Source organism: Mus caroli, chromosome 19 (assembly GCF_900094665.2).
Source record: "Mus caroli chromosome 19, CAROLI_EIJ_v1.1, whole genome shotgun sequence".
Taxonomy (NCBI): domain Eukaryota; kingdom Metazoa; phylum Chordata; class Mammalia; order Rodentia; family Muridae; genus Mus; species Mus caroli.
Genome location: NC_034588.1, coordinates 7,261,185 through 7,273,869, shown reverse-complemented (window position 1 = coordinate 7,273,869; position 12,685 = coordinate 7,261,185). Strand labels below are relative to the sequence as shown.

Here is a 12,685-nt window from a genome sequence, read left to right as displayed (position 1 = left end):
GTCTACAGAGTGAGTTCCAGGACAGCCAAGGCTACACAGAGAAACCCTGTCTCAAAAAACCAAAAATAAATAAATAAATAAATAAATAAATAAATAAACAAACAAATAAAAGGCTGAAAAGATGGCTCAATTGGAAGAACACTTGCTGGGAAAGCATGTAACTTGAGTTCAAATCCTTATCACCCAGATAGAAATCTGAGCATAACTGTGTGAGTGTGTAACTCAGCCCTGGGGCAGAAGTTGGGGGAGGACAAAAACAGGAGGATGGCTCAACGAGACAGATGAAAGAACAGGATGTTCAATGTCCTCCTCTGGTCTGTACACACGTGGGTGCTCATATACCCACGTGCATACAACACACACACACACACACACAGAGGGGGAAGAAAGTAATAAAAATAATTTAAAAATAACATGAAGCTGAAAATGACTGTAACCCTGTAACCCCCATAGTTACTGCCGGGACATTTCTGAGGAGTCCTTGGAGGACGAATACTATTTAGAGGCTAAATCTAGTCTACTCTAGGGTCACTGTCCCAAGGCAGGGGCTGGGGTTCTAGGAGGGTGTGGCTTCCAAAATAACTCAGGCTGCGTGGTTCCCTGGGGCTCACCAAGCAATGAGAGTTATAAAAGCATAGCCTTCATTTCCTCTGGAGATGAAGGAGGGGCAGGGACACAGGAAGAGGGCAGAGAGATGGGAAAATGGGGTTTCACAGGAAGCTGCCTGGGCCCAGGCTCACTGGGGATTGGTCTTGGGGTTCTGCTGACCCCATTTCCATGTGACCTTGAGCCATTTCATCGTCCTGCAGTGGCCTCTACTTCCTGACTTCAGGACCCTTCTGAAACAGGACTGCTCAGCACAAACTTTATTGCTATCTTTGTTTCTAAGACAGGGTCACAGATAGCCAGGGTGGCCTTGAAATAAATAACGTAGCAGGGGATGAATCCGAGCTTCTGATTCATCTGTCTCTGAGGGCTGGGATTATAGGTGTACACTACCACTATTGGTTTGAACCCAAGGAATCTGTGTGTGCTAGGCAGCATGCTACTGAACTACATCCTCTACATCCTCGGCCTTTTTATTATCATTGTTGGTGGTGGTGTTGTCATCGTCCTCGTCATCATCATTATCTGTAAAGCACACCTCAGTTTGCCACTCTTAGGTGGTGTACTGAACATTACAAGACCTTCCTGCTGATGTGTGGCTATCTATCTTCAGAATTGGCTCCTCTTCCCCAGGTGAAATGCTATACCCATTAAACTCCTTCTTCTCCTTCCACCTGGCTCTAGCCTTGTTCCAGGAACCGTACTTAAATGGAGTCAGACAGCATCTGTCCCTTAGTGATTAGCCTATTTCACATAGCAGAGTACTCTCAAGGTTCTTCCTTGCTGTATCAAGTGCCAGAATTCCCTAAAGCTAGTGGTGATTTGAAACTTCCCCATCTGGGCAAGGAGCCTGGAGCATGGAAAGACAGACAGACAGACAGATTCTCTCTCCCTCCCTCCCTCCTCTCCCCAACCTCTCACACACACAGAACCACCCACTACATAAACAAGAAAGATTCAGACTCTTAGAAATGTGCCTAGGGTCATGGTCCATATGAACACCATGTGAAAGATACAGTCTCCTATACAGGTGCACACAGGTGTGCACAGTAGGGAAGTAAGCAGAACCAGACTCTCCCAAGGGTGCTCCAGTCAGCTCAACCCACTAAAATGATAGGGCAGGTATGAGTCCCTTGGGACCAGGTCTGAACTTTCCATAGTGGGTGATCAGGGGACAAGAAGGTGGCCCTAGGCCCTTGGACAGAAGGCTGGGGCCTTGGGACTGGGTGGGCACAGAGACTATGTTATCAGAAAGCACCCACAAGGTGGTCCCTGGACTCAGAGTACCAGCAAGGGACTACCTGGAATGCTAGCTTGGGTCACATGGATTAGCCCAGTGGTTCTCAACCTTCCTAATGCTGTGACCCTTTCATACAGTTCTTTATGTTGTGGTGAGCCCCAACCATAAAATTATTTTCACTGCTACTTCATAACTGTAATTTTGCTGCTGTTATGAATCATAATGTAAATACCTGTGTTTTCCTGGTTTATGTAACCCCTGTGAAAGGGTTATTTTTCTCCCCCAAAAGGGTCACGACCCACAAGTTGAGAACCTCTGGACTAGTCCTTTCTAAGATCAAGGACTAAGGGTGAGGGAGAAGGGAAGACTCAGAAAGGTTAAGGGGTATGTGTGTCAAACTTTGTGATCGCACCCAACACACACATTTTAGAAGAGTCAAAATGAATGAAATTGAAAATGTTTCATTAAGTCTCAGATAAGAGTGGGTAGAAAGTGCTGGAGTCAAAAGGCATGCCATACGGCTAGAGAGATGACTCAGTGATTAAGAACAATGGCGGCTTGTTTTGCAGAGAATCCAGGTTGAGTTTCCAGCACCTACATGTGGTGGCTCACAAGTATCAGTAACTACAGTTCCAAAGAATTCAACACCTTCTTCTGACCCCTGCACACATGTGCACATGTAAGTACCAGACATACATGTGATGTACATATTTATATATATGCAGGCAAAATACCTGTACACATAATTTTTTAATCTAAGAAAAAATAAAACAAAACAAACAAAAAGGTATAGCAACTTCAAGTTCCCAGTGACCCCTGCAGACTCAGTTCCCACATATACCTGGCTTGGAGCAAATTTTCAGGTGTAGATGATAGTAAGTAGACAAGAGCCAGCCCTCCCCACCTCCCAGGGCAGGGCTGTGAACTAATTTTCAGGTGTGCATTGGTGAGCCTGCTTGAGACACCTGTCCCCAGTGGAAGAGTTTTCAGTGACAGAGCTGGGGTTTGAACTTGAATCTGCTCTTTGTGGTGCCCATACACCCTCAGAATATGGAAACCTCAAAGTCCAGACCACCGGCACCAGTGGTCTGACCCCAGCCTTACTATGAGCTCCATGTAGCAGCTGACTGGGGTCTGGGGAGGTGGGGTACAGTCTGGAGAGCCAGCCCTCCTGCAGAGATGGAACTGTGATTCCATTTAGGAGCCCCAGACAGGCTTGCTTCCCTCTTCCCTCCACATCTTCTTAATAAGATGGAAAACGTTAACCTACGTCTCACAGGATAGCTGCTGGGAGAACTGATTTGGCCAGTAAGGCTCTTGGAAGGAGCCTAACAGCTAACATGAGCCCCACTGACCAGCTCTCCCGTGTGCCCCAGGGCCCTGCTATGCACCTGCTGCTGCTGGCAGGTATGAGTGGAGAAGTGAAACTGCGATGTGTTTGGTCAAGACATAGCCAAATCTCAGGCTAAGGAACAGGAAGGGTGGAGTTTGGGGGAGTCAGCCTCCTTCTACCCTAGGCACGAGAGGGGAGGCAGGAAGTTCTGGTTTCTGGCCAAAGAATGGAGACTATTCCAGACCAGCCAGGAAGGTGGGAGAGCAGGGAGTGGTTGTGGAGCTCTGATGATCTAGGCCTACACTTGATGCCCATCCACACCTTTACTAGAGGTGGGCATAGGGTCTCCAAGGACGCCTCTAAAATATCTCTGCCTCTGTTGCTCTCCAGATAGAGGACAGACAGGAAGAGCTAAGGCTCTGCACTCAATTGCTCCTTGCCACCCTCTCCCCAGCATTGCCTTCAAGAGGCCCAGTGAGGAAACATCTGTAACCCTCCTTACAGATGGAAAAACTGAGGCAAAGACAAGGAAGAAGGGACACAGCTCTGTAACCAGGACCCATGGCTCTAGTCCGTGTAGCAAAACCCAGCCCAAAGGAAGCTGTCTGTCCCAGACCCCTTGGCATCCCTGCTGTCCTGGTGAAGGGTAGGAATATGTTTGATCTGCCAGCCAGAACCCGTGGCCTCAGGGATGTTGCTGGCTCAGCAAAGGCCTTCTGGCACATGGTCCTCTCTTTACCACTAAACTCTGGCTTTACCACTGGCTCTTTTATCAGAAACCCAAAGGCAGCCAGGGGAAGCCTTCCCTCGCAGAAAGAAAAGGAGCCGGGAGGCTGCCTGATACTCTGAGGTCACCCTCATTCCCACCTCTGCACACTACATTCCTGCCGGTCACAGTCCTGACTCCTACCCACAGGGAGAGAGTGGGCACTTTGGCCTGCAGAAGACACCTGTAAAACAATGCGACCCGAGTCAGGTGTGGTGGCTTGTACCTGTCATCTCAGTACTCAGGAGGGAGATGGCAATTAAACTCTGAGTTTAAGACCAGCTTGGTGTATATAATAACTTCAAAGCCAGAGAAGTGTATATACTGAATTCTAGGCCAGCCAGAGACACGTAATGAGATTCTGTCTCAGAAGAAAACAAAACAAAACAAAACAAAACAAAACAAAACAAAACAAGTGCCCACTTAGACTCCAGAAAATGACTACTCGCTGAAGTCGGACTTTCAAAGCAGCCAGTGTAGTTGGTAGGGACAGGGTGTGGGCATTGGTTCTGGGTGGTTGAAGCCATCCTGCCTCCCAGGTCTCAGAGCTTGGTTCATAATTCTGATCCCTCTCAGTTCCCATCCAGACACACACCCTCCCTCCTAAGCCCGAAGCTAAAGGCCTTGTTTTAGGGTGCTATGACACTGCTTATCTTCTGCCCCAAACTCTTTATCGACACAACAGACAGGACTCAACCTCACAAGGTTGTTAGAAGAATTAAGTAAATTAGTATATCGAAAATTCTCAGAACACAGCCTAATTTAAAACTGTTGGCTGAAATTACTATGGCATAGCCTCTGATGGTGGTGCTAGCTCAGGTCATTCCCAAGGGGCCATAGAAGGTGAATGCCAGGGGGCTCAAATCTGCTGGGTTTTGGATTCTTTTAGGGCTGACAGTGCTGTAACCTAATGGGCACCATGGACTTCTGGGAAATTTCTCACTTTCTACATAACCACACCAGTTGAGAACAGGGTTTCATTACTCATGGTAACCAGCCACCCAGGTGCCCATCACCATTTCCTACAGTGAACCCAAATGAAAGTATTCTTATCCCTGTCACTCTGTGTGGGTGGGGGGAGGAGAGTGCAAAGACAAGTCAGCTCCTTCCCTAAAGGTAACACAGAGATAACCGGAGCATTTTGAGCTTTTGATAAGGGATCTCACATAGTCAAGGATGGCTTCAAATTCATGTGTAACTGAGGACATTATCTCACATTAGCCATATCCTCAGCTTACGGAGCTAATTCTAATGTCCCCTACTAGTGTCCCTAGTAGTATTCACATATCTCAGACCTTCCACCCTGGCTACATTCAAGTGTAACTAGAGCCAAGTTATATTGTTACTTGTTCTGAACTTTCTCCCCAAGGAGAGGGCAGGTCCCCATCTTGCTTACCTTAACTCATTTACCTTACCTTAAAGCCTGTGCACTTTGGAAAGGTGATTTTATTTGTATGTGAATATGTGTGTGTTGGGGGGAATATGTCTGCATAAATGACAGTGCACACAGAGGCCAGAGATGGTGGCTTTCCTGAAGCCTGAGTTACAGGGGGTTGTGACCCACCCAATGTAGGTGCTGGGAACGGAACTTAGATACTCTGTAAGGGCAGCATCAATTTAACCTCTAAGCCATCTCTCTAGCCCCAGTGATCCTTTTATTTGAAGACAAAGTCCTATGTGTCCCAGGCTGGGCTCAGACTTGCCTCATACTTAGGGTGACCATGAGCTCCCAATCCTCTGGGTCTACCTCATAATTGCAGGGGTTACAAGTGGATACCACCACAGCCACGTTTATGCAGCATTAGGGATGGTACCTAGGGCACCATGAACACTAGGCAAGCAGTCTACCAACTAAGTTCCAACCCGCCCTTTTGAGATCCTTTTAAACATACAACAGACTCCTTTGGTTTCCCTGCTCTGCCCTCCCGCGATCTCCTCCTTCTTTAGAATAAACCAAAGTCCTAAAAACAAAAATTTCTGGTGAGCTAGGCATGTCTGCTTTCTGACGCCCCTCCCTGTGACTGCTCTCTGGCACAGCCATGCTCTGTTCCTTAGGTATGGGTGGTATGGTCCCACCTCTGAGCCTTGGCTCTAGCTGACGCATCTCACACTCCTTCCCTGAAAATGTTTTGTTCACAGCTGCATCTGCAGAGGCAGGGGGTGAGGACCACACAGGAGATATTTCATGGGTGGGTTCAGAGAATCCCATTCCTGAGGAACCAACGTGGGGCAGAGTGTGGCTGTCCATTCAAATCCCACACCTGCCACTGTTTCAAGTTTCACTGTTTCTTTGAATCTCTTTTCTCATCTGTAAAGTGGGATAACAGTAGTAAACTGCCTCGCTGGTTGGTATCCTGAGGATTAAGAAACAGTATCAATAGCAAGCATTGATTTAGAATCTAGCACATAGTAGATGGTTGGTATGTGACTCTCACATATTTATGACCAGCAGGGGCTAGACCTCTCTGGCTGCCTCTTCTCATCTCAGGGTTGCCTGTGACTCTTAGACAAACCTGGCCCAGGGCCCAGAGTACTCTCCCTAGGGCACAGGCTCTGTATCCCAGGATGGCCACAAGCTGACTTCATGGCACAAGAACTCTGGGAATTTCCTGGCAGGAAAGCTTCTGCTGCCTGGACATGAGAACAGCTGATGGGTGGCTGGGCTGATGCAAGTGGGCAGCCACATCTCACCCTGAACCTGAGCTCCAGGTTCTGGGATGGGATACCTGGCATCTAGCCTTGACCACATGGGGCACTGGATTGGTTCAACTCCTAGTATTCCTTGTGGGTCCATCACAGACAAAGGCTAGGGTCTTCTGAACCTAGACCCCTCCCAGCCCTTAGACTTGAGTACACCAGGTATTTTTAGCAACTCTACCCCAACGTCTGGGGCCTATAGCGATCTTTTCCTATTACAGGCAGGGTCAGAGACAAGCTCTCCCAGAAAAGGCTTGGGAGTGCTGTGACTGTCCCACTGCACTCTCCAGTCTGCATACATATACTCTAAAGAGCAGTTACTGAACAAACATCTACGACACAGCAGCATGGTGGAGAAGGTGTGGTCTTGCCCTTGGCTGGCTTGCTATATAGCCTAGCTCTCCCCACCCGACCAATGACAAAGCTAAGGTTCAGAGGAGTTACCTCTGAGTGCCTTCAATGGCAGAGCTAGAACCCTGCTACAAGATGCAGAGTGATGTTTTCCTAACAGACCTTACTGGCTGTGAATCAAAATGGTGGCTGGAGCAAAACCATTAGATGGAGGTCTCAGGGCACTGAGCTAAATATAAAGTTAGGAATCCCATGTAGGAGGGGCCTCTTGGCTGGCCCTGAGCAAGAAAAAGCAGTCAGTGCTCTCTGTTGTCCTCCTCTCCTGTCCAGCATCCTGTCCTATGCTACAACACGATCCTCACAGGGCTGCCAGGGCTCAGTGGGAGGGGCTGTGGCACCTCATGCCCATCATGCTCTGGTAGAAAGAAGGAAGGCTCACACACATACACACACATACACAATGGCCCACAGGTTGATGATTTTCAGGAACCGTCTCATTCTTATCCCTCTCAGTTGCCTGGAGTGAATCCAGAAGGAGAGGGACAATGACAGTTTTGGGACACAGAGAACCTCCTCTGCTGCCACCAAGTTCTTCCACTAGAGAATCATTCCCTCCAGTCTTAAAGACCTTCCGGGTACCCAATGTGACTAACCTACAATTTTGGATAGTCGAGGGCAGAGCACCATGGCCTCAACCTTTGTCCATGGAGTGGGACTGAAGGAGGAAGGGTCTGGGAAATTGCTTCACCACTGGGCTCTAGCCAGATAGTCCTTCAGGCCAGTTACATCCCTTCTTGTCTAGACACGGACTGAGAATGGGAAGCCAGAGTCCCCAGGGGCTAGTCAGTGACTGGGGTGACTGTGCTTCCCGTGGAGGCCCACCCAGCCTGGCAAAGTCTTCCCACGTGTAGCTGCCAGCCCAGCAGAGGTGAGTCACTGGCCCTCAGAACAGTCTACACAAGTGCTGGATAAGCCACAGACCTCCAGGCCCTGCCCAAGCTCTGCTGCCCAGCCCCCAGTTTCTGATGGCACATCCCTATCGCTAGGGACCTAGCCCTGCTCCTGGCTTTTGGAAGCACCAGATAATAGTCTGTGAGACTCAGAGCAGAAAAGAAACCCTCAGTACAACAGTGAGGGTACTTACCTGGGGCAGAATCTGCCCCTCACGGCACACCCACCTCTGTGGGCCCATTCCTCCCTGAGACCTATTTACTGCACAGACTGACCCAAACAGCCCATCCTCCGTGCAAGAAAGAGACCTCCTTCCCTCAGGCTCCATCTCAACTCTGGAGCCAGGGAAGGGGTCAAAGGTCAGAAAGAGCAAAAAGGATGCTAAGGTCCGCAGGTGGAATGAGACTCCAAGCCTATGAACCACGTCTCCCTCCCCACCGCTTGTGCCAGGCTCCACCCCGCCGGCTGTGGGTTAGCTTACCGTGGCGTCCTCCGCACCGTGGTGGCCGATGAGGCGGCTACCCCCTGGGTGCCTCTGTGCCCAGCGGCTTATGTCGTAGACACGGCGCTCGATGACCAGCCACTTGTCGCCTGGTAGGTCATGCTGGCGGATCTGCTCCCAGCGGAAGATGGGCAGGGGCGCCCCCAGCGGTGCGGGCCCCTCCCGCGGCCCGGGTCCCCCGCCGGGCTCCCCGATGCCACCCATTGCCGCTGTACACAAGTCCTCCGGACCCCGGTACGTGACCAAGGTCTAAGAGAGACACCGAGGGAGGCGAGGTCGCAATCAGGGGTCTTCCTCCGCCACCGCCCGCCCCACCGGCCCCGCCCTGCCGCTGCGGCCGCCGTATGAGCGTGCGCCTGCCCGGCTCTCCGCGCAGGGAACTTTTCCCTCCCTTATAACCGCGCTGACAGCGCTCGCCTCGCCCGCCCCTCGTCCCGGCCCCCGCGCTGGCCAGTCCCGCTCTCGCTCCAATCCAGGCGCGGCGCCTCCACATCTATTGGCTGCCCAGGGAGGGCGGTGTCGCGAAGGGGCTCGCCCCACCCTCGAGGGCCTGGGGCCACCACGCCCGGCCCTGCCCCCGGGGCACTGCCCCCCCCCCCAACACACACACAGTTTCTCAGACTCTCGGCTCAAACGAGAAGGCGGGGGATGGGGACCCAGTGCGCACGGGAGTCCTGCAGGCCTCTGCGCCCAGGCACACCCGCAGGGGCCCGAAATGAGCCCAAGTCTGATCCCTGAAAGGCTGAGAAATGTAGTTAGGGACGTCACCGGTCTTTAACCATGCATCCCAGGTAGGTAGAAATGAGGACACTACCTTGGGGTGACTGTCAACAGCCACCAAACAATGGACCTCATCCCCCAGTAAACCCTCAACATCCACACGAGGAAGCCATCTAAAGCAATCTGCAGGAGCAGATGGCCTCTCCTCCTGGCTGTACGCAGGATTGGGGATGCCCAGGTTGGCCACTGGAAAGAGCAGAGGACACTGCTGCGTGGAGGTCTGCCGTTCAGGAGATGAAAGAATGGTCCAGTCTGCAATGGGTGGCTTGCTTGTTACCACCTCCCAGTTCTCCCCATTCATGGTATCACATTTTTGACTTATTAAATTCAAATCCTCTTGAGAGTGTAACTACGTTCCCAATTGTACGGTGTTACTTTGAGACAGACATCAGTTCCTTAAAAGTTAAAAGCTTTCACAACTGGCAAACTTGAAGGCCCATCAGAACTTCCTTGAGGGCTAGTTAAAACAGACTCCCACACACCACCCTAGTGTGACTCAGGGCAGAAAGGTGGGGCAGACCTGTTTGTTGGGAGCAAATCTTTTCAGAACCTTAAAGTGTATTTTTTTCCAATATGCAAACATTTCCTCTTGGTCTACCTAAAGATTTGTAGGTGACCTGACCTCTAAGGCACCCCTGTGGATACCAAAATCAACCTGTGTTTCTCGCCTACATAAAACAGTATATGCATGTAACTTTCACACATCCCCTCGTACACTTTAAGCCAGCTCTGAATTCCTCATAATGTCTAATGTGATGTAAATGCTCTATAAATGATTGTTCACTGCATTGTTTAGGGAACAATAAGACTAAAAAAGGCTGAAAGCATTCACTCCAGATGCAACTATTACAGGCCTAAATACACAGGACAAGGAGGAAAGCAGAGGCGAGCAACACTCTAAAGAATGTTGGCTAGATACCTGGGACCTGTGAGATGAGGAGAGGTGACATCAGGGACAGCCTACGTACACACTGCCTCTATGGAGAGTGAGGAGGGTGTCACAGTCCAGTCTTACATTCTGGAAACTTCCAGAATTATTTTCTGAACATGTCCAATCTACTCCTGTTGCGTCTTAGGCTGCAGAACTCAGAGAGAAGGAAAATCCATGACATGTGTATCACAGGCAGACCAGAGCTTGAAGAAAGGGGCCTCTCGGTTCTCTCTAGTTTGAGGAACTCCTGCTTTGCTTAGCCAGGACCAACGAGCCCAAGATGTTGCCACAAACAGGAGCTATTCAATCCCTTTCTATGAAGGCTCTTCAAAATCCTGGAACATGTTTTCTTCTTCACACCTGAGGATACAGGAGTCCTGGCCAAAGAGGATGGCAGGTACTGCTGCCCCCACATGGTCACAGTGAGGACTGGGATAGAGAAAGCCTACTCTTCCCAAGGAATACACCTCTTGTATCCAAACTTGGATGCTCATAGGGTGTGGTCCTTGATTCATTCTCACACCTCTCAGTAAGATGTGGCTGGCTCAAGGGCCATTCAAGGGTTCCTTCCCTGGGATCTTGGCCTCAGGTATGGGAGGCAGTTAGGGGTGGACACCAAAGTGGAGGCTGGGCAGACGTGGGAGATAAACCAAGGATAAGGCTCTAACTATGCTGCCCTCTCTGGCCATTTCAGTCCAGCATGGAGTCTACAGGTGGTATGAGACTCTTTCCACCTGTATCTAGCTGTGTGTTTCCATAAAGCATAAACTATGAGTAACTTCTTTCTACTTCCCACACAAAGAGCTTCCCACTTTAGTTCTCTGTAGGTCTTAGGGTCATCTCTAGACCTCTCTCTCTCATCTCTGACCCCAGAGAACTTGCAACTTGTAGGGAGTCAGAGGAACTTGAGTCTCCATTGTCCATCTCCAAATCCGGGCAGCTGAGGCCTCTCAGACCACTTGGAAAGGGAGAGGCATCACTCGACATTCCTGAGCTGCCATTGGATCACTGCCAGGGTGTGCGAGTGTAGGAGGCAGAGGGAAGCCAGCCAAGTGAAGTGCTTTGGGGCAGGGGGCGAGCTTGAGGTTTGAGAGTCCCCTGGAATGCCTTGAATACAGCCCCTTACCTCTGTCCCAGCTGGATTCTTTACTGTTGTAAGCTTCCACCCAGGCCTCTGGTTGGATGCCTTGAAATCACCACCCCCTACAGAGCCACCAGCTACTGTCCTGGAGCCAAGATATGTTTGTACAGTGCCAGGGAGGCTCAACAAGCTGGATATGCAAGCAGTGGCTTTAGGAAAAAGCTCTGAAGCCACCAAGAAAGAAAGAGCAGTCCTGGAGCTCAGGCAGCAGAAGCACAAAAAAAAGGGGGGGGGGCACAAGTCAGAGCTCTAGGGTTTGGCTTGAGTCACAGACCTTATCATGAGCTTGGTTATTAGTTCGGAGTACAACTCTTCTGAGAAAGGAGGGGCAGAGGCCATGGGCACCACAGGATTATGTAAAGGCTGTTTGAAACTATTTAAGCCAGCAACGACAAGCCTATTGGCAACTATGGTAGAACACTGACCCTTGGTAAGAGCGGGACACACAGAAATGTGCAGTGAAGGTGAGAAGACCCTAAATCACTACTCAGGACACAGATCAAAGTCCAGAGAGCAAATACCTCACGTCTCTTAGAATAGTTACTACCAAAACCAGTAAAACAATTTTGGCCAGGAGGCAGAAAAGTTGGAACCCTGGAGTATTGTTGGTAGAACTATTAAATGGTACAGCCATCATGGAAAAAGTACGGAGGATCCTCTAAAAATACAAAAACAAGAACAAAAAAAAAATCCCTACTATATGAGCAAATTTACTAAGAGTCATTTATTCAAAGGACTCTATGCAGGGTCTCCAAGAGATATTTGCATATACATTAACAGGTACCAGTAACCCGTGTGTGTCTCCAATTAATGGATAAACACAGTGGGCTGTTACACATACATCAGAATATTACCAAGCCTTAAAAGGAAATCCTGTCATCTCAAAACATGGATGGATATTGACATTGCATTAAGTGAAACAAGCCAGTCACTAGAAGAAGAGTATGCTGATTCCATTACAACAAATCTCTAGAGGAATCAGATTCACAGAGGCCGAAGGTGGAATGCTGATGTCCACAGTCTAGGGGCAGGAGAAATAGGGAATTAGTCAATGGGCATAGTGTTTGTTTTGCAAGATGCAAAATGTTTGTAGCTTGGTTTCATGGCAGTTTGAGTGTGCCTAACACAAGTATAATTCTACACTTTAAAATGTAGAAGATTACACGTTTGGTTTTTATTTTTAAAAAAAATAAGCATCGCAGAGATTGCTTCGTGGGTAAAGCACCTCCTGTGAAAGTCTGATGACCTGAGTCCAGAATCGCAGAAATCTTACAAAGCTTGATCCGGTTAGTCCATGCCTGTAATCCCTATGCTCCTAGTGGGAAGGTGGGAGGCAGAGATGGCATAATTCCCAGAAGCTAGCCTGACCTATGCATCAAGGGACAAT

General features: G+C 49.5%; 1 protein-coding gene across 2 annotated transcripts in view; it reads right to left on the bottom strand.

Moving 5' to 3' along the window:
• Fads3 (fatty acid desaturase 3) overlaps window positions 1–8,840 on the bottom strand; it is an 18,249-nt gene extending 9,409 nt beyond the window's left edge. Inside the window, exon 1 of one of the 2 annotated variants that reach the window (XM_021151361.2) lies at window positions 8,426–8,840. In XM_021151361.2, the coding sequence (XP_021007020.1) occupies window positions 8,426–8,650 (225 nt within the window). In that variant the 5' untranslated portion in view covers window positions 8,651–8,840. The remainder of the gene's footprint in view (window positions 1–8,425) is intronic. The other variant, XM_029472525.1, reaches the window with a different exon arrangement.
• Between the last annotated feature and the right edge of the window lie 3,845 nt (window positions 8,841–12,685).